We start from the raw sequence: 22,177 nt of genomic DNA on the forward strand, positions 1-22,177 counted from the left end.
GCGCTGAAAATCATTAGTTGTACATTTGTATACTATTCGATAAAATCATTCAGTAATATGATTGATCTCCGGAAGTATTGTACGTACTCATGAAGTAAATATTTTTGGTTAAATCGATGTCGACTCTCCAGCTTTCAATTGTGGCAGAAGAGCCTAGTCAAACCTTAGGGCAGCCGAATAAAACCACATACATTCCGTTAACAAGATGAATGGCATCCTCACATTCTACATTTCAAGCAAGGTTTCGGAACCAACAAGGGATAAGATAACATCAAACTAGACGTAAAGTCAAGCTCTTTTTGGTTTTCTTACAACACCCTTTGTCATTATGTATGTGAATCTGAACCTAGATATTTGGCTAGAGTCAAAATATTTCATAATTTAATGTTCTAATGACTTTTTTTATTTATCTTTAATTTAAAACATATTTTTTCTAAAGTAATATTTCATAAGGTTAATATCTTAGCCCAATATCGCATGTAAATGAAAGAAAAACACGAATTTGTCTAAATAAGCGCCCTTTCGGTTTTGAAGGAACTTCTTTGTATGTTTTATTTTCTGTTGGATATTTACCCATATTTCCAAAGGACAAATCAATAAATGGTCAACTTGGCAAACACTATGATAATCATCTTTATGAACAATTTCATTACTCTTACAACGCAAATGATAAAACGAGGGCAATTACCAGTTAATTGAACACTGTGAGGTATTTAATGTCTTGCTACCTGGCACTTTGATGACAAAGAGATTTACAAGAAATAAAAAATACGTAAAGATACTTGTTAAACATGCCGTTTAAATTCTTTTTGTTAAAAAATGCTCCTGTATATTTTTTGACAATCTGATAAAGTTAATTATCATATAAAAGCCTCCTTCTTAACCTTAATGATGTGATAATGTCGACAAGATGATGATTTATCACGTAAATAACGTGTTCCTGTTTCCTAAATTACTTCCGCCGTTATCAAGCATCTACTAGCCGCGATATTTTTATCAAACTATACATTTCACAACTAGTTAAACTTGAAGTTAATTTGAACTCCCTAATTAAATCTACCTCGAAGTATACAGCTGAAAAGTTCTTACAGTTACACCATTCAAAGATCTTCGTTTAAAAAAGGAAACATATTGTTAAACGAATCAGAAATTGATAACTTCGGTTAGAGGTTTGGAAAACGCTATTACGTGTATTCGCATGTTTTTACGATATTGAGCAGTTCGTATTCTTAAAACAATGCAAGGAAGCATTCTCTAATACGGGCATATACCAGCACTTAATAAGGATCATCAGCAACTATAGAATAAGCTGTAGTAAAGTTTGGATAATCCTTAAAAATAGAAATATAAAAACTCATAATTTCAAAACGTCTTCAAGTAAGCATATGAAATCTATTGAGAAGATTCGCCAGAATAAAAAATGAAAGCGCTCACTTTCTGAAGTATCTGCCATGTATTGGTGGGAAATTCCAATATCGCTCCTTTCCATTAACATGAAACAACAATTAGACGCTAAACGAAATATAACGCCGATTGCTAAGAAACCATGAAAGTGTGTTATAGGTGGAAAATTGATGACAACTCACTATTCATTTCTTTTACTTAGGAAAATATCTTGAAAGCTGAATGCGGGAATATCAGCTTTTATGATATAGATCCGAACCTTGTGGAAGAAATTTTTTATAAGTTAAATATTTGCAATATACAAATATCATACGGACATGGATCTACCTTATTTGGATATTAATAAAAGGAATAATAGGACCTAAACATCGACACAAATGCTAGAAGGCATTTGTTAAATGGATACTCTAACAGCATTATCAAAATTGTTAACGTTACAAACCTGTTGAAAAGAATAATAATCATAGGATAGAAAATAACATGAGAAAAGAATACTGAAACTGTAGTCAGAAGTTCGGGATTATAGAAATTGGGCACGTGGTATGTTTTTGAACTTTACCTTACACGCATGATTCTATCTTTGCGAAAAGTGTATATCATGATCAGCCTGTACATCCGTGCAGTCTGATCATGATCTACACTGTTCGCCATTTGAGTTTCTTTTTTGTAAGCACCCCTTTAAACAGTTAATGGTACTGTCCAAAGTGAAAGATGAACACTTTCATAATAGAAATTTAACATGGTAAAGTTTAACAATACTGCATTTGTTCCGTATTCACTTAGAAAACTTGAGGAAGTGGCAGGCGATAATATGTTAATTCGAATCTAATATAATTATTGCATTTCGGCATTTTTATTAAAATAAATTCTATAAGCTTGAGGACATGAACATTCGTATTTAACAAAGTATATATTTCTTATATATCGTGCACTCCTGAAAAATGTGCAAATCTTAAAATGATTCATCTAAGCAGAATTAATTTCGTAAAAGGAGAAGTTCAAACCAAAACCAAAATTTTCATAAGTTAAAATCAAATATAGAAATAAAATTTAAACAGATCTTTAGAATTTTAAGACAGCTTTCGTGGTGGAGGACAAACCCTAACCTGACCATTATTTCAAGTACGTGCATATAAACACCAGCATTCCGTAAGCAATCCAGATGGCTTCCTAACATGAAATAATTGTACACATTAAACGAAGTTTAATTATATATGCACGTAGATGAGCGGCCAATAATTCAGTTCAGTGACCTATCCCCTTGACCGCGGAAGCAATAAAGGTTTTACTTTTAGAAAAGATTAACGTTATATAAGAAAGTAAAACTGTTCGCCAGACTTATATTTAAATGAGTGTTCTATATTATTGTCGATATCCTTATTTCTTTTTTAATAAAAATGAACGTATTATGTTGTACAATACTTATAGATCAGTGTACCTATAATGTCACACACTTGGGAACATACGTTCGCAGTGACCCATGTGCTCTTAAACGTTTAAGGGATATATTCTTTTGCTTCCATGTTCTAAATTATTTACAGAATAATGTAAAACTCAACAGCTTAAATCGCATTACTGAAAATAAATGGAAAAGAGAACGGTATATTTTTCGCTGCTGGCAATGTACATCCAAACTCCCAATATCATTATAGACAATATAGAAGATAACGGAGAATAAGAAAATGTCGTTATTCAAATGACAATACTCGTCTTCTTGAAACTTACTGTCGTTGACTGTTTGTAGAGAATACTTTTGTATTGGGAAGTACAATATATCGGCTAAGCAACAAGGCACATGAAGAGACTATTTTATACGTTCAAAGTGGTTACATTAGTATCCAAAGCTTAAATATGAATATGTCGGTTTGATGTAAAACGCAACAAAACTTTTCAACTTTCGGCTTTTATTTAGTTCTTTGCCTCATACACAATGAACAGCACAACGTAACAAATAACAGATAAAGGAAAACATGCAAAGTGATATAAATGTTGGTAACATTTAATGTAGCGATATACGAGGAAACGGCAGCCTAATTTATTAACTGAATAAATGTGTCCAGCCATGACATTTTTATCCCAAATGACACAAGCCTCGATTTCGGTAAAATGACGTTGAAGTTGATGTCACTTAATTGGATACTTTTTCTCGTTAATTTGTTTTTGAAACGACAGCTTTTGGTGTTAAAATTAATGGATTCGAACGAGAGGTTTAAAGTTTAAACGTTTCAGGATTAAGTTATCGCACTAGCACTGAAGTATTACAAATAATGAGTAACTATCGATTTATTTCCCTTTGAAATCAACACGCCATTAACGATGCGTATACATGTATGAAACTGGGTGAAAGAAATACATGCAGTAATTGCTCTCAGATACGCGGATATTTAAAGTGCAGAGCGGAATTGTGATTGTAATGGTAAGTGTTAATCTTTTTTTACATTTTCCTTCAATATTTAGATCACAAATTTATTGTTTTTTGATTTATCAATGGTAATTGAGAACCGGAAGCGAAAAATGGCGGTGTTGACAGTTGTCTGCTGTCAAAATTCCTAAATGTCAGAATTCTTCGTCTTTTGTGTACTCCAGAAGTTTTAAATATGACAGAATATACGTGTAGTCAAGCCAGTCAGGCATCTTCTATAAGTACCATTCCATATGAAATTTTCGAGCCAGATTTTGCAAATGAACTTGAACAAGTTGATCAACTCTTTTTCGGAAATGTACTAAATTCGGACAGTGAAGGTAGTATTAGTGATGAAGATTTGGACGAGTCTGATGATTTAAATGAAAACTCTGCACCTGTTCATATTGATCAGTCTGATTGTTTACCAACTGATAATGAAGAAGTTGTAAAACAGAATAACTTTAAAGCGCAAGGCTGCGGTTGTGTACGCCTGTATGGCAAACCTTGTAGTTGTGTTGTTGAGTGGTCAGAACTGATAAAGTACCGCCAGTCTTGCTTAGAAAAATCCAGAGATGAACTTGACATGATTATAAAGGTTCAGTTGTATCACAATAGGAATACTGGAGTAAACACAGAAAGGTCCAAAATTAGAGAGAAAAACAGACAAAATTATTATTTTCATGGCCAAAAGATATGTCGAGAAACTTTTGCTTTTGCACACGGTGTCGTCCATAAGACTGTCGATCGAATAGCAAGGTCAATTGACACAGACGGCTTGAGTGCACGTGTTCATGGTAATGTTGGCAAGTCCCCTAAACATGCGCTCACTCTAGCTGACACACAGAACATAAAGCAGTTTCTTGTTTCCTATGGAGCACAAAATGGCTTACCACTACCAGGGAGAATGTCTAATTTTAGAAATGAAAAATATATACTACTCCCATCAGACAGAAACGAGGCAGATATTCATGCACTTTACAGTGCTGCGGCAGAGGAAAATGCATTCAGGAATGTCTGCCTGTCAGAATTTAAAAAAATCTGGCTGGAACAATGTCCCTATTTGCTCATTATGAAACCATCAACTGATCTCTGTCTTAAGTGCCAGAAGTATGTACAAAGTATCAGAAATAGTGGAAATCTTACAGAGGAACAAAAGTTAGAAAAACTGCATGTTTATCAAGATCACATAGATAAAGTAAAATGCCAGAGAGATCATTACAGACTTCAAGTTGAAAGTACAAAGCAGCAATATGCAGATCTGTCTGCTGAAGAAAAAAACAGAGGTAGATGTTGTACAATTTTTTTTATCTGTCATAGATGTGTATAGTTGCACAACCATTATGCACATATATGACAGCTAAAAAAAAAATATATAGTACAGTAAAACAAGAAAAAAAGTGATGTTTTAAAGTGTCACAGTCAATTTTTGTTGTAATACCAACTAATATAGACCTCTTAAAATGCTTATATTTAGCAGTGAAGTGTAAGGAGGATAAAGAATGCATGCATTTTATTTTTCATTTTCACTATTGGTGGACAAATTAAAAAATACATATTTCTTTTTTTTTCATTTATAATTGTGCAAGTACTCAATAAAAACTGTTTGTTTGTATTTTTTCAGGACAACCTCCAGCAGTTAGGGATTTACAGATGCACTACAGTTTTGACTATGCCCAACAGGTTCTATATCCTCACTATGCGCAGCAAGTAGGGCCTTTGTACTTCAAGACACCACGAAAATGCGGTTGCTTTGGAGTTTGCTGTGAATCTTCAGGTATATAATTTTGAAGTTAGTGTTTACATTCAATATCAACATCTTTCAGGTATAGGATTTTAAAATTAGTGTTTACATTTGCTATCAGAATCCTAAGATGTTTTTTGTCAGTATCAGTTTCACATGAAATTCCAAAACACTAATCTAAAATACAATGAGTTCACATTTTTCAAACAGGTCATGACCCCAGGAATCAAAGCTTCAGGCCTTAAGAGTAAATTTCTTAAAATTTATATTGGAATTTACAGTGATAATTTTATTGATATTTAGTGATGAGTGAAGTTATCTAAAGTAAGTCATGTTATCTAACCATTCAGTTTGATTTGCAAGCTGTTGTGAAGCATTATTAATGAGAAATTATAGTTTTGGTCATTGTTTATGTTTAATCAGAACTTGAATGCATTTCTTATAGACACTGTTCTTGTTTTTAAGGCTCACAAATTTTCTACTTAGTGGATGAGATGTACAGTGTTGCTGTTGGTAGGGGTGCAAATAGTGTAGTTTCCATGGTACACCACCACTTTCAACATCATGGCTATGGTGAAAAGAATGTGTCACTACATATGGACAACTGTACTGGACAAAATAAAAACAATGTGGTAATAAGGTAAAAAAATTTAATAAATGAATATCATTATCAAGTACACTGTCACAGATTGATTTTAAACAATTTAATATCATATAATCTTCTTACACTTCATTCTGAAAAGTCACAGGTTTCCGGCTCATATACTGGTATGTTTCTTTATTGCCTACTTAGTAGTACACAACATACTGTATAAAGATTTAGCTGAAGATGTAACAAATTCAACTGTGTAGCATTTTATTATTTAAATAAAGTGATGCTCTGTTATATGATAAGGACCCTAGGGTACTAAAATAAAATCTTATTTTCTGAGAAATAATTATTTCAATACACCTTTAATTTAGTTATGGAATGTGGCGTGTGATGGTGGGTTTACATGATGCCTTAGAGTACAGCTTGATGGAAGCTGGGCACACAAAATTCAGTCCTGACTGGCACTTTGGCCTGTGGAAGGTATTAGTTGTTATCCTACTAAAATTTTATTTCATGCATCCACTGTTACATTCCTAAACTAAAAGAATGCAGACATCAGAAATGAAGCAGGCTTGCAGGAACATGTTTTCATATATTATTCTTGAGCTTCTTTTAATAGCAAGAATGTGTTTTTGTGTCATCACCAGGTAATCATAAACCTTGCTGCAAAAGTCATTACTGTCAAGAGATAGCTTGCATCGAGACCACTCTTACTTAAAGAACCAGTTATGTTGCATTTATATATAATGTAAGTTTAGAGACCATTATTTTTCATCCCTTAGCTTAGGAGGTCTTTTAATACAGTTTGTGCTACATAGACTAAGAATTTTCAAATCCTTTAGGTACGTTGGCGTCACTCAACAGCGGAAACATTAGAAGACATTTCTAAGACCGTCTCTGATTCTTCTCGTGGTGGACACAACATTCCCCAGCTAGTAGAGGATCCAACCAAACCAGTGGTATTTTATGACTGGGCAAAGTTCCTGAAGCAGTTTTTCAGACCAATACCACATTTGAAAAAGTATTATCATTTTAGGTAGGTTAAGTATTTGATATGATTTGTAGAGACTAGATGTATTACACATTGAATCAATTACTCAGTATAAAACTTTAAGTGACACATTGTAAGTAACCTTAAATCCTTAAATGTGACTGTTACTGAGATAAATGCATGACACTCGTAGAAATTGTTGCCTGTATTTATGTCTTAATAATGAAAAAAGACTGCTTCATGCATGTAAAAATACTGACTACTAGTGACCAGACATAACTGGACACATTGAAATGCATTCACCAAACAGTCAAATTGATGACATTGTCTTGCTCACTACAACAGACAACAGAAATAACATAATGGTCATTCAGTTCATTTTCAAACCCAGGCTTAAAAACTATTTGTTGAAATGAAATATTCCAAAATGATTGCCGTTTACGGAGTATAATATGTTGCTAAATCTTTCCATGAAAAGATGTTGCCATTGCACTAAAAATCCAAATGTAAATAAGTGTAATAGTAAAGCGGTTTGTCTTATGAACTGCTGTTCAGCATTGAAAACAAATATGAGAATGCCTTGTCTTTAATATTTGATACATTTATCATTACAGAATGTCTTCTGCAAGACCCGGTGTTGTATTTGTGAAGGATTACAACTTCAGCATTGAGACAGAGATTAATATTCTTAGGCAGGGCGTTGATATCGCAGGAAAATTTCCGAATCGTATTACTATTCCCGAGCTGGATGCCTGTAGGCAGTGGTACTTATATAATGAGATAGCGCCACTTTGCGACAACAGCAGTGTGTGCCCAAAGCCAGCAGTACCAAAACCGTCAAAAGTTAAAACTCAGGCGTTTAAAACGAAAAGTGAATGAAAAATGTGTATAACATTTTAATATATACAGAGAAATATCAGATCAATATGTTTTCTGAAACGTTTAGTAATTAATTTGAAAGTGTTTTGTACTTTTTTAAAGGTTAAAGACCTAAATTTAATATTTGAAAATATGAACAAATACTACACAGTTGAATTTACAAGTCAATGTGTACCAACATAACAGTTACTATGCTATGGTTAAATATAGTACACACTGAATGAACACAGTATAAGTATATTCTTCCTCTAGAACACTGGTAGATTATTAAACAATGGACTATTAATGCATGGCAGTTAATTATGAATGTAGTTCCACATACACAATTTATTTATATATATTAAAAGTGAAGTCAAGATATGTTATGAAATGTTCTACCTTTGAAGTGATCATCTAGGTATTTAATATTTTAGTGGGAATATATACAATGTGGAAATATTTAATGCAACTAAGTTGAAAAAAATAGCAGGATGAATATGTTTGAAATGATATGTTATTTGAAAAATTATGTAAAATTAGAAAATCCTTTATAAAAATGAATTTGTCATTTTACAAAAAAGTCTTGTTGCCATGGAAACAGAACTTAAGCATTAAGTATGTGTACTTTCATATCAGAGTAAAATAACTTTGAATTATATGTAAACACTTTAATTTTATAAAATCAAGACTGATACATTTCATTTTAATTGACATTGAGCAATGTGTCATACATTTGAAGTAGATTGATGCATTTAAGTATTTAATATTTATGGAATTGCCTTAAGATATTATTTGGATGAACATAAATCAGAAATATACAAGTTCTTTTAATTCTAGGGAACTAATATACTGGTACAACAGTAGAATGTTTTAATTTATCTTGTTTTTTTGCATCAGATGTAGGCTGAAATCTCTGTTGACTTGATTTTTTAGCAATTTTGATGTATTTTGTTGCTATGGAAACTTGAATTTTGACTTTTTTCCCATATGAAATAGAATATTCATAGTAAGTTAACATTATCATCAGTGGTAATTGTGTTAAATACATTTAATACTGATGGAAAAATATGAAATTTAAATAAAGGATGTAAGTACATGATTTTTTCTTTGTTATTATTTTTAATCAAAAAAATGCAAGTTTGTGATTGAGAGTTGCTATCAAAATAATGCTGTAACTTTGTTAATTTTTAACATTAAGGTCTAAAATTTTGAACTTGTGTTAAGGACACATCTACAGTTCAGAAAATGTGAAAAACTCAATTTCCATAAAAATGTCATTTGGGACCATTTTGTCATGGCTTGTCACAAATATTTGTTCGAATGGTGATAAAATTATGTGTTGCTTCTAAAAACAATTTATACGATTTAATAATCGTACAGAATTAAATAAAAAATTATCAATTCAATATTTCAGATTTCATATAGACTTAAGGACTTATTTTGCTATTCTTGAAAATTAGTATTAATTGAAATAATTCCATTGAAAAAAAAACGTATAATGGCCACATCAACTTGATCTGAGATTATAATTTACGTAACCAAGTATATTCATTCTAAGGATAAATCTAATATGTGCAAAGTACACATATAGCTAAACCTATTTTGAAACGATTCACAACAAGAAACCAATCATATAGACAAATTCATTTAATGCAAGTTTCAATTTTATGAATATTACCCTTTCAAACCATTGTTGATATCAGTTAGGTGACGGTATCTTAAAGTTGAAGTCTGGACCTGATTGTATCCTAAACGATCAATCATTTTAGAAATATTAGATACATACTTTCTCAAACAAAACAGCAACGATGGAATTTACGAATTTCTTTAACTCCATAACGACATCAAAACTTGGGAGTCTGAGGATGTCTGAAGAAGACATTTCACAAAATATCAATTTGAAAGCAATAAGCAATAAATGAATGTGGTAACAAAAAAAGATGCATAATTTGAAATAAAATTTATGTCTTCGTTAGTTGTCGATACAAATTTCGGTATCCTTAGCGAATTAAAGAAAAACTATGCTCTATTGTGGGCAATTATGTATTCTCGAGAAGAAGATATAAAGCACTAAGCTACAAAATCACCTTATAATGCTCTATAAGGTTTGATATGAAATCAAAAACGTTTATTTTCTTATAGAGTCTTCTTGCTTCCTGAAAGGAGAACGAATACGAATTACAAGCATTCTAAATAACCATTGGATGAATAGAAAGCGATTACCATATCAAGTATCGTCTCGGTTTTGTTGAAACATTCCAATACTGCATTTTTCCGAGGACAACAGCAAACAATAATTGGACGGGAAAAGAATAAAAGGCCGATTGCTAAAAACCATGTAAGCGTGTTTCATGTGGAAAATTGATGACAGCTCGAAGTTATAAAATTTGAACCTGGATATTTTCAGCGAAGCATTCTTTGCGGTTATATCACACTATCGCTTTTAAAATCTAGCAACATTGGTTGTTTAGCAAAGGTGGAAACATAGGAAATGTTGATATGGAGATAAACGAAACAACCTCAAAAGATATAAAATTGTGTTTTAATTAAAGACGATATTGAGCTTTCAAAAGTCGGCACATTGTATAACTTTTCCTTGTTGTATGAGACCAGTATTTAGTTTTAAAAGTAATAATTACACAAGTGTTAAGAGATCATCTGGATAAAATAATATATTCATAGTTTCACTGAAAGATATTGTATGACTGAAGACACGAACGGGTATTTAGCAAATTGTTTATTTACGAAACATTGTGTTTTGTGAATTCAATTACTTTCACAGCCTGAAATTATCAAGTCTGACAATGGGCTGTACATGTGAAAAGGTATGGAGAAGAAAACATTCAAAAGTTGGACATAAATCTGAAAGTAGTGATACTCCGCCAAGTATGTCTGATGCACAGAAAGCAGTGATTAGAAACAACTGGCAAACTTTAAAATGTCACGTTGCGAATATTGGAGTTATAACATATGTCAGGTTTGTGGTTTGAATATTTTCTTTTACTATTTATTCAATTTGTAAGGTATGTTTGTTTATCTGCTAGTTGTCACCTCTTGTAAATTAACCATTACAGTATGAATAAGAGATAGAAACAAAACAAACTATATGCTTAAAACAAACATTATTATTGGAATAGATGTATTAAGTATTTTTTCTACAGCTGATTTTTATTTGAGTTTGTGTTCTCGGTCACTAAATGTATTTCTCGCTCCTTTTACTTTATTCCTGTTTTGCATTCATTTATTAGTATTGCGTAAATATGAAGGCGCGTCTTTACGTACTGTCATAGCCGTGATTTTCTAACAGGGAAATTGCCTCTTTTAAAGAATACAGGACAAACACTATATGATTTTAATGTTTATCAAACATAGTTTGTGTGTTTGAAATAAATAAATTACTCACACGTTATCATTATTATATTAGATCATTTCATTCCCAAAGGTATTAATAATAATAAAATTATCTATTTGTATCAAATGATACACACCTTGCCCTTCAATCCTTGCTGCATACGTCTTTCCAATAAACAAAATTTCGAAGACATGGAAGTTGTATATTTAAAAGCATAAAACATATACATAATATTATACCAGATTCTCGTTGCTCTTTTTCATTACAACGAATTTTATCAGCAGATCCTTTGGAAGCGTAGAATTCAACCAAAAGGAACAATACATGACATAGTCTCGATTTCATTGACCCTCTCTTCTGCTTAAGCAGAATTCTATTAGTAGTACAGATTTTGAATAGACTACATGACCCCAAACGAACCCCAAACGAACGGAAAGTATATAAAACAAGTTAGTATGCCTTAGATGCAAGGACAGCCGCTCAGAACGCATAATCCATTCCCTACTAATACAGAAACAGCGAGACCTGACAAGGACACATGTCATCTTCTTTAAAAGCCGCCATGTGACAAAATTATGTGGATGTGACTTATACCCATATCCCCTCATCCCGTCAGTTATTTATTCTAAACTGCCGTATTATAAAGTGTTACTTTTTCAAAACAACTCGCCTTTAGGTTTGTAATCTCATTCAAATATCAGGGTGAAATAATTATTATTTTCGTTAATAGAATATTTTACTACTTTAGTACTCAAATTATTTAAAGACAAAACAAATAAATGAGCAGACGTGTCTTTTGTAATCTAAAAATCAGTTTTCGTGTTTGATAAAACGTTTCTGTCAGTCCCTTTTCATGTAGGCAGTATAATTGCTGTAATTTTATGTTACTAATCAGCTGTGCTAGCATAAAATATATTTATTTCCAGCATGTTTGAAAGCAGACCAGAGCTTTTAGAACTGTTTTCAAAGTTCAAGGGACAAAATATAAATGAACTTCGGCGCGCCGGATTACTCAGGCAACACGCATTAAGAGTGATGGCAACCATAGACAAAGTAATTACGCGCCTTGACGAGCCTTCCAGTTTGATAGTCATGCTCAGGGAAGTTGGAGCACATCATAAGCTCTATAAAGTGCCGCCGGATTACATACAGGTATCCCCTTTTTAGACATAAAATTTTCTTTCAGACGAATAGTATCGATCGATACATATGATTCTTCAAATTTGTTATTTCCAGTTCAAAATCTAGTCTTTGTTATTGTTCCTGCCTTCAATTTATGTGTATATGTGAAGAAATGTGGATGTTACTAAAGAACAAAATATATAGCTGCAGATTACTTTTGATATTTATACACTGTTCTACAGATATATTATCGGATTATGTCTTATGTCTGAAATTATAGGTCTTACATCATAACACTATTTCTTGGTCCCTATATGAAGGTTACCATGACGTCACAGTTTTAGTATTTAACTGACAATAAAAGTGAGTTGTCAGATCAATAGGGAATATCAGGCTCCTGTCTTTTGATATCAAAGTTATCAGGTCGAGGCTGATATGGGCTAAAAGGGGCAAGGTTTTCCGAACCCCTTCACTCCATACCTGCCGAGCCTGATAACATTGATATCAAAAGACAGTTGTATGTTTTTCTATCTATCATGAAACGCATATAACGTGCCTAGAGGAACATATTTTTTCATTTCTAAATGTGTACAAGTGACTTCCGAAGCAAAACATAAAATTCATATTTTACATTTTTGAAAAATTATCCGCTTCTGAAACATACGAACGAAGTAATACTGTAGCCACATTGAATTCAACTTCAAATATGTTTATTGACTTTCTGACATTCTTATAAAAAATCTAACAATAAAATATACTCTTACCTTCTCTTAAATAAATCATCACATGCTTTATTTCCACATTTTCAAACATTTGACTCAACAAGATCTTCATATCCCAAACGCCGCTGAAAATTTCACTTCCAGAGACTATAAAGTTTAATCAGTAAATTCACACTGTTCCAAGAATCATGATTAACACAACCATTTTTGTTTCTATTTAATAAAAAACAGATGTCTTCAATTTGGCATAAATCAAGAATAACTTTAGTGACATGTGCATTATAAACCTTTCCAAGATTCGATCATTAAGACCTATTGTCTGTGAGATGAAAGTGGAGACAGGCATAGTTAAGGAGATTACTAGTTGCGATACTAATAACAGAATGTGTTTAGAAAAAAGTCGTGCAACATTTTAAACTGAATAAATTTCAATCTGGAAGGAAATTGGTAAAAACTAGTCCGTCAATATGGGAGGAGCTTAATGTTGATATCAGGTCAATGACCTGATATCAAAACAAATATATCAGGCAAGTGATATCAGGCACTTTGCATAGTCGTTGCATGATAAAAGGTTAAAATGTCATATTTCGACGCATATAAATTGATCTTATATTTTTTTGTTTTCAGATAATTTTGCCTCATTTCCTCAGTGCAATCAAACCTCATATAGAGGAACATTGGTGTGACGATCTAGAGACAGCCTGGAAAACTATGTTTGCAATTATAATATACCATATGAGTGAAGGTATTACTCAGCCGGAACATGGTCACAGACAATTCATTGCTGATCCTTCATCTTAAATGGATTTATTGAAATGTGTAAATGAGTTGAATGTGCAGTTTTATAATATAAATAGCATACACCAGTATTTACTGATTAAACGTGATACATTACGTGAATAGGCCTTGGTGCCATGAGATTTTGTGTGCTGTTTAAGTGAAATTGAACTTGCTGTAAGTTGAAAACTGATTTTTGTTATACAAATGGTCACATTTGAAACTCTGTGTACAAATGTCAAAACGTCTTACACAGCCTCATAGTATTGCTCTATATCATTCAAGACATGCTGGACAAAACGGTTCTTCAATATTTCGGTTAGATCATTTCCTTTAAAAAAACTTTTAAAGAAAAAGTTTGTAATAAATGAAAATCGCGTATACGTATTATATCAATTTGCGGCATGTCAAATGACGGATTATAAGGCTGAAGATACATGTATTCTCGGTGATTATAAGTATGTGTATCAGTATTTGGTGGTTGTACGATATTAATCAATCTGTTTCAATTAAACATACAACTTTTTTATACGGGTCATCATTTCAGCATTAAGTACCCTAGACGCCTTAAGTCAATTCCTGGTACATAGCAACAATCAATTCAATCTATACAATTTATTGACTTCTTAAACTCTCCTTTATATTTGATCATTTTTATTTTAGTACCACTTACACACTATACAAACAGAAATAAATGAGTCAACAACAGGCAAAATACTTCTGTATGGCCTAAAATGTCTATTATAAATGTGTTTTGATTTATGGAAGATGACGTTGTTTGTTTAGTCCTTTGTTGACTCTGTTTTTCTATCTCGATGTTTTTACATAATTGTATGATATTTTTCGACATAAGATATTTCATCTATTGAAAAAGAAGTCCTTGCCTATCTGTGAATAAACCATTTCCAGGTTTTGTAAGGTCACAATGAAAGTAGCTTTAAAAATCATAAAATTGATATGCAGTTATGCAGAACACAAACTTCGAATGACAAAGTTGGACAGATGTAAACCAAACGATTGCCCGTTCCTATTCTACAAAGTGTACAATAAATATACATACAAATACAACGCCAAGAACGTATTTTATCTTCTGTCATCGAAAGACAGATATTTCTTGCCTACCTAGCGGGGAAATTATATATTTGTCCGAGCACGCGCCAGGGATAAATATTCCTGTCTTTCCCTAGGGAAAAACCTTGTCTAAAAAAGCGTGCACTCCGGTAACGTCACATAGCACTGGCACTATTGTGACGTCATAAACTATACAAATAATGCCAAGAAATACCCAAATCTATTCGTCATCACGCTCGGTTTTTCATTCCACACTGTCCCTCGGGTAGGGAAAACCTGTCTTACAAAGGCAGGCATGTAAGATTTTTATAATCCCTACAATGCTTTGATTTGCACACCTCCCACCCACGGTAATTTCAATCTAAATCAATGCAAAATTCGTATTTAACTTGAAACATTTTCATTATTTTTGCAGGTGTTTACATAAACCACACAATTTGCTGTATGTGTTTAAAGCCGATTCAACATTTACACATATTTACGCGCTTTATTAAATTCTTTTATCTTAATTTGAACCAAGCATATTTTACGACTTCTTGTGAATTGTACGTCATTCTTTAAATGTATGTAAGGCATCTCGTTGATGTAATGGAACCATTTTATAGATATATATTAGTTCTATTGGAATATGTCACGACCCCGACTATCTTGGGACATACCTCATTCTTGTTAATCAGCCCTTATGCAGTTGGACACTCCACTTTCCTCCAGTCCGGTCAATTAGACTTCTTTGATAATCAGTATTTGCAGCTGTCCGAGACTGAGCTGTTTAGTATTTACCATATAAATATCTAGTTTCGTCGGACTTTTGACTGTGTTTCTCTTGTAACACTACGTTTGCATAACCATTAAGTGCCTATATTATTCGATTCGTTATCATCTTTCAGTGTATACTACTGCATGATTAACGAATATACCTAATGGGATTTCTGTCGCTGTCCCGTTTCTATGGAACATCATGGGCGTTTGCACTTGTTTGTGTGACTGACTTTGTTTTCATTTATGTAAATATTTTGTTCTCGATGAATATAATATATGTTATATATTAAATGCTGTTTATACATTCTGTGTGCATGCCCGTTATAAACGTATGCAGACGGACACTGGTGAAGGGTTTTGATTAACGATGAATTGATTCCTATAGCGTTGCTATTCCGTTTCGATCTGACAGTGTGTCCATCCCTTTATAGATTTTCTAATTAACAGTTCCTTACTGCGTTGCTGTAGTTTACTTAACACATTCCTAAAATCGCAAGAATACATGAAAGTGGGAAAGTCGAAGATAAACGCTATCATATAGGGAGTTCCTTACTGCGTTGCTATAGTTTACTTAACACATTCCTAAAATCGCAAGAATACATGAAAGTGGGAAAGTCGAAGATAAACGCTATCATATAGGGAGAAAATGCTTCTTTTGCTATCGTTTGCTTAATAATATACCAATGGAAATGCTAAACACGTAATAGCTTCAGAAATAATTAATGTGATAGCGGATAGTAAACAATATACTATTGGGAGCGTACATTTAAGTCTAAAAAAAGTTTTTTAGTTAACACAAAATGAGAATACAGCTTTCAAGACTATAAAGTTATATATATTGAAACGTTTAGCTGCTGAAGTGTGTATGTTAAACGAATAATACCACGAAGTGTCTCAAAAGAATTCAAGTTTGATCTAAAAATTTAAAACGAAATGAAAGTTTCATTAGTAGTTCCCAATTAGCTATTACTTAGAAACAATTTAGTCTGTATTATTTTGAATTGAATATAAACAAATTTAATGCCTTGAAAATAATACAAACTGAATAACATTTGCTTGATATACCTGGGCCTAACGAAATAATCAAATAATTGATACACAAATGTCGTAACACGATCCGAAATGCTTATCATATTAGAATATATAAATCATCTTTTTATTGTCATAATTACTTTAACGTTACTGCATTTCAGAATGTGAAGTTGTAGTCACACAAACAAGGGTAATAAATCTGTATTTGCTCATTAAGTAATTCTTAGTGGTTGCAGATAGAATTAAATATATATATTCTTTTGAGAAACAGTTGGTTTCCAAGACAACTACAATGTATAAATAAGATTGTGTATCCTATATTTCAGAGCTATATTATTATGAACACTTATAAGAATTGATAGTTTGCTTTTCTAAAACAGAATTTAGCCAAATGTATCGTTTTAACTCGGACGTAAACACTGCTTTATGTATTTTTCATACCTCAGCCACATTCGATAAAAATAAGAAAACGTGACAAACATGATATATAAGATTGACAATTCAGACATGAGGTAAATATTTGCTGTGATTTGCTGATCTGAAACGTCAACATCCTTATCAAATTACTACATGTAGTTACAAATCTTCTATAGGTGTTGTTATTGAAATACCTACCGCATTGGTTACAACTATGGATGACGTGGTAGTCTTAATTAGGATCTTAGGTCAATAATTAAAAAATCCTTCCTTGATGGAAGACAGTGCTCACTTTACATATTACATTTCTCATGTTTGTGAGAATGTCGATATCTCTCTGTCTTGCAGAAAGAATGTTGGAGTCTGTCTGTAAGCAATAATCATATGGAAAATGCAATACAAATGATTATGATCGCTAGAAACCAAGTAAGTGTGATAAATGAGGAAAAAAATAAATACCCCAACCTGTATTTTGTTTGCGTAGGAATTATCTTAAAGGCTGTTTGCCGTAATGTTTGTGTTGTCTTTTACATGACGGAATAATATTACTTTCAGTTCTATGTTGCAAATATTTATTCAAGGAACTAACTTTATAATTTTTTGTCTGCTGTCACTGTACATGATGATAAATTTTGTACCATCTATGAAGTTGACGGTAAACCAGTTTCTATATCTGTTCCGAGATGCTATTTCGTTGCTTGCTTTTTTATATCTTTTGTCAAATATTATTATGTGCATACCTACCAAACTGTTACAAATGTATTGTTTGATAATGTTTTATGTGGAAAAATATAAAATTGATACGTTTTGACAGTTTCTTAAAATCTGATGACAAACGACGTACTGTTTAAAAACTACTCAAAAGTGGAGTTTCCAACAGACAGATAAGTAAGTTATTATAAATCATGCGATTTAAAATAAGTAAACTGTCACTGAAATGGTGTCCATGTCGTATTTAAGTCCATCATCAGGTCAGTATTATCGAAATATCTTTTCCAGGTTGCCTTTCTTTTTGAAGAGATGACAAAACTATTACAAATCTCAAGGCCAAGTTTGCGTAAACAGGTAGTTCTGCGGACCTACCGGGACACATTCGTAGATGAATAACACCCAGTAGCCAGGATGGGTGTTATTCAATGTATCCACAAAGCTTAACATTCCGTCAAGCATTTGCTACTGTAAAAAGAATAGATAAGGTTCGTAACTGTCCCTTACAATCGCATACTGTGCGACGACGCATACTGGAGCAAGTGTCACGGTGTAGGCGGCCGTATAGGGTCTCACATGAATGCCATCTTTGCTACTATATAGCAGACTCGGTCAATGTGTTATTAAAGATGTTTTTCACAATTATTTCTAGCGGACAGAATTTTTTGTAACTTTGCATATTTAAAGATTGATGTATGACAAGTTAAAATAAAAAATAAAAATGATAGGTACCCGTGCTTCTTTTTTCAATATTCAAAGTTTATTAAGAACACCAAATCGGTATTTTTGTCTGAAGAAACAATACATACATGTCATAATAAAACTACTGCAAACAACTATTTATTCAAAGTTTCACTCTGATGTTACTGTTTTTGCATCACAATTAATGAAACCACTATACCTATGCATAAAATGTCAACATATAGATATATTAACTCGGAAAAATTACTCTTGACAGATGTCGACAGTATCTGAAACTGAGAAAAACACGAAGTATTTCGTAATGATATAAAAAATTTAGCGGACAGAATTTTACGAAATTTTATATAATGTAAGCTAAAACTAAGACAAACAAATCTAAATAAAAAAAAAATAATATCAACCCGTGCTTGTTTTCAAGCAAAAATAAAGAATATTCACTCCACCAACAAAAGTATTATTTCATTACCCCACCCACCTAAAAATTATGAACATTTTTTTCTTACAAAACAAATTGCACAATGTTATTATCAGTTTTTAACCAATTTTCTTATTCACATGCAAAATAATGCTCCTTTACGGTTGATGCCTCTATGTCAAATACTTTTTGAGATACGTGCTACACAAGCTTTCACGTGCCATTTACGTAAATATTAGACCACGTCAAGGGACATAAATCTGTTTTTACTGAGTGAAACCTCAAATAAAAGCACTGGTGCACAATTTCGCATGCTGAATTTAATTCTTGTATGGTTTCATGACTCTTGGCGCATATACTTTTGAGGTACATGCGACACAAATGTTAGACCCTTTATGTACAATTTGCCTGTCAAGCGCCATAACTCTGGTCTTACTATGTGAAATGCGGGATGGGGCACAAAAAGTATAACAGCATTTTTAGGAAGTCACATTTGAACATTTGAGATAGATCTACGTTAAGATTTTCTGGAATTTTATTTTACTTGGAGTCGGCTGCATAATTACTGGACGAAATAGTTTACTTTCAAATTGACTGTCCACAATGTATTCAATTCGAGCACTTCTTCCGACTACTCCTCCAATAAAACACCATCACTTTTAAAGGTAAAATATGGATGCACGACCTATATTGTTAGTACATACGATATTTTTGCGCGAGTGCGCTGCATATCCGACAATTATGCACTTTCGGCGGCGGATCCTGAACTTTATAGTGGTTATCGCTTGCTGCGCAATTGAGATGCGCACAAAATATTGTGATTAACTCCTTTAAGTGATGACTACTCCAGGTTAATGATAGTCAAAAGAGATGCTCTCGCAAAACCGGCGAAATATGTATTAATAAATGTGATTGAACGAGATCACTTTCAGAAAGGATCTGCTGTGATGTGGGCAGCAGTTTCACTTCATACGAAAATCCAAGCGGTTTTTTGTTCAAGGTACGTTGAACACGCAGAATGACACTCTCACACTGGTTGCATTAGCTACATTCAGCAGGGGCATAAATGCGCTCCCTGCCACTCAGCAACAAGCACAATACGTTTCCTTGGCAGAAACATCTTGTTCTCATGGTGTTCTAAATGTCACAATATTTATTTATTTATTTTGTTGGGTTTTACGTCGCCCCGATTCAATTATAGGTCATATGGCGACTTTCCAGCTTTGATGGTGGAGGAAGACCCCAGGTGTCCCTCCGTGCATTATTTCATCACGAGCGGGCACCTGGGTAGAACCACCGACCTTCCGTAAGCCAGCTGGATGGCTTCCTCACATGAAGAATTCAACGTCCCGAGTGAGGCTCGAACCCGCATCGATGAGGGGCAAGTGGTTTGAAGTCGGCGACCTTAACCACTCGGCCACGGAGGCCCCTTGTTCCAATAAGAATTCAATTTTGGACGAATTGGTCGCCAAGAAAGATTCGTAAGCAACCCCGAACTATACTGCAGCTGGAAAATGCGTTGGTTCGGACATGGAATGCCATTCCCCAGGTGTATATTAGACATTAACTACATCACTTCCTCGCGTTCCAGGTGTACTCCACAGGACGGAAATCCATAGTATTGTAGTGATCATTTTGTGACTTTTGAATTTATACTTTGTTCTGTTTTTGCTTGTGTTGAGGACTGGTACTGAAGCTGATCTTTAATATAATGATTGTTATTATTGTTGTTTGTTGTACTATGATCAATTAACAGTGTGCAAAATTCATTTAGATATTTTAATTATTCAGTCATACGATGAGATCTTACATATGTACATGTACCTTCTAATCAACGAAAAAAGCCGAAGTACCTTTTGCTTTCTCAATGTTCTGAACAGATTATGATCTATGATCACATTATGCAATTCTAGAACAAATATAAACTATTCGTCTATTTGATTGTTTCTAAGCCGGCGGTTTAGCCACTGGAAGATTATAGCGAATATTAATCTAGAGGATAACGGGTCAATTCACGGCCTGGAAATGCTTGTCATAATATTTCTTATTTATATTGTACTGCTTGTAACCCCTAACGGCTTCCTAACATCTGGTACATTAAAGAACAGGGCAAGCTAGCCTCCTGGACATGCCTGTATCATTCTACATTTTCTCTTTCTCTGTTTCCGGGGTATCGTCTTTCTCAGCATTACTGCGAGATGATAAATTCTGCGCCTTGCTTGAATTTAAAGCTTTTTGAACGTATTTATCTTGAAATCGATGCTATATTATATTGATGTATCAACAGCATTTCTGTATAACACATGTTATGTATCGCATTCAAAAGATTAAATGCCTCCACTTCATGATCTTACGTCACAAGTTCCCGAATAGATTGAATCTCTGTATCAATACATAGCATTTTTTGACAAATGACATTTGAACGAGATGAAGAATAACAGGTTTCCGGATCTAGCACAAGTATTTGATGAGTGTCAGTGATTGCCTTGACGCAACACATCATGATAAATGAGATCACATTGTATTACACAGAGACCATGTTTAAATAAGACGAGCTGATGTGGCCTTCTGGATAAGGCACCTGCCCTGAAATCGGGAGATCGAAGATTTGAGCTATTTCACAAGGTGGGATGGTGAGCCGCAAGCTAGTTTCAAAATGGTTAACGAATGCCTACTGGCATGTAAAAATAGGAAGCGGGATGTAATGCTGTTCAATGTATGTATGTGTCTCATTGGCAAAATTGGATTGTCCTTTCTGTAGCGGTTAAACTGTAATAAACAAAACACTTTTTGTTACATGACTTTTATGTCTTTTCGTAACAATGTACTTATATTTGAAGTAATGTTCCATTGTTCAAGTGAACATTCAAAATACATGTATTTAGCTGCAATAGAATTTGGACAAATTTGAAATAACCTTGACATTTGTAACGCCATGTTTAGAAAGGCTTCTGATTATGTCGTGCTGGAAGCAATGAATGTCATATATCGACACAAAACATCAATTTGACTGAAATAGATATGTTGATGTTAGTTTAGGAACTTGCATGACTTGCGTGCTTAAACCTGGAAAGATCGAAATTAGTCGGCAGCTAAATTGCAACGTTTCT

The 22,177-nt window shown here is 33.2% G+C and overlaps 3 protein-coding genes across 3 annotated transcripts; all 3 read left to right on the forward strand.

Moving 5' to 3' along the window:
- The first annotated feature begins 1,482 nt into the window (after nt 1-1,482).
- LOC123528000 (neuroglobin-like) lies at nt 1,483-15,229 on the forward strand. Its single transcript, XM_045307744.2, has 4 exons — nt 1,483-1,944; nt 10,133-10,967; nt 12,269-12,494; nt 13,814-15,229. The coding sequence occupies exons 2-4, from the start codon at nt 10,795-10,797 to the stop codon at nt 13,985-13,987; spliced, it is 573 nt and encodes a 190-aa protein (XP_045163679.2). The 5' UTR covers nt 1,483-1,944; nt 10,133-10,794; the 3' UTR covers nt 13,988-15,229.
- Nucleotides 3,553-9,072, forward strand: LOC123554942 (uncharacterized). Its single transcript, XM_053522976.1, has 6 exons — nt 3,553-3,820; nt 5,430-5,582; nt 6,015-6,189; nt 6,513-6,621; nt 6,984-7,177; nt 7,747-9,072. The coding sequence occupies exons 2-6, from the start codon at nt 5,459-5,461 to the stop codon at nt 8,009-8,011; spliced, it is 867 nt and encodes a 288-aa protein (XP_053378951.1). The 5' UTR covers nt 3,553-3,820; nt 5,430-5,458; the 3' UTR covers nt 8,012-9,072.
- On the forward strand, nt 4,002-5,415 carry LOC128548102 (uncharacterized). Its single transcript, XM_053522493.1, has one exon. The coding sequence runs from the start codon at nt 4,002-4,004 to the stop codon at nt 5,133-5,135; it is 1,134 nt and encodes a 377-aa protein (XP_053378468.1). The 3' UTR covers nt 5,136-5,415.
- Nucleotides 15,230-22,177: the final 6,948 nt, after the last annotated feature.

Source organism: Mercenaria mercenaria, chromosome 14, assembly GCF_021730395.1.
Source record: "Mercenaria mercenaria strain notata chromosome 14, MADL_Memer_1, whole genome shotgun sequence".
Lineage (NCBI taxonomy): Eukaryota > Metazoa > Mollusca > Bivalvia > Venerida > Veneridae > Mercenaria > Mercenaria mercenaria.

Bases quoted from the DNA above. Each gene is read 5' to 3' on its own strand.
- LOC123554942 (XM_053522976.1), top strand. From the start codon at position 5,459: ATGCACTACAGTTTTGACTATGCCCAACAGGTTCTATATCCTCACTAT. The intron at 5,583-6,014 runs GTATATAATTTT...CTTGTTTTTAAG, and splicing joins AGTTTGCTGTGAATCTTCAG to GCTCACAAATTTTCTACTTA. The intron at 6,190-6,512 runs GTAAAAAAATTT...CCTTTAATTTAG, and splicing joins AAAAACAATGTGGTAATAAG to TTATGGAATGTGGCGTGTGA.
- LOC123528000 (XM_045307744.2), top strand. From the start codon at position 10,795: ATGGGCTGTACATGTGAAAAGGTATGGAGAAGAAAACATTCAAAAGTT. The intron at 10,968-12,268 runs GTTTGTGGTTTG...ATTTATTTCCAG, and splicing joins GGAGTTATAACATATGTCAG to CATGTTTGAAAGCAGACCAG. The intron at 12,495-13,813 runs GTATCCCCTTTT...TTTTGTTTTCAG, and splicing joins TGCCGCCGGATTACATACAG to ATAATTTTGCCTCATTTCCT.
- LOC128548102 (XM_053522493.1), top strand. From the start codon at position 4,002: ATGACAGAATATACGTGTAGTCAAGCCAGTCAGGCATCTTCTATAAGT.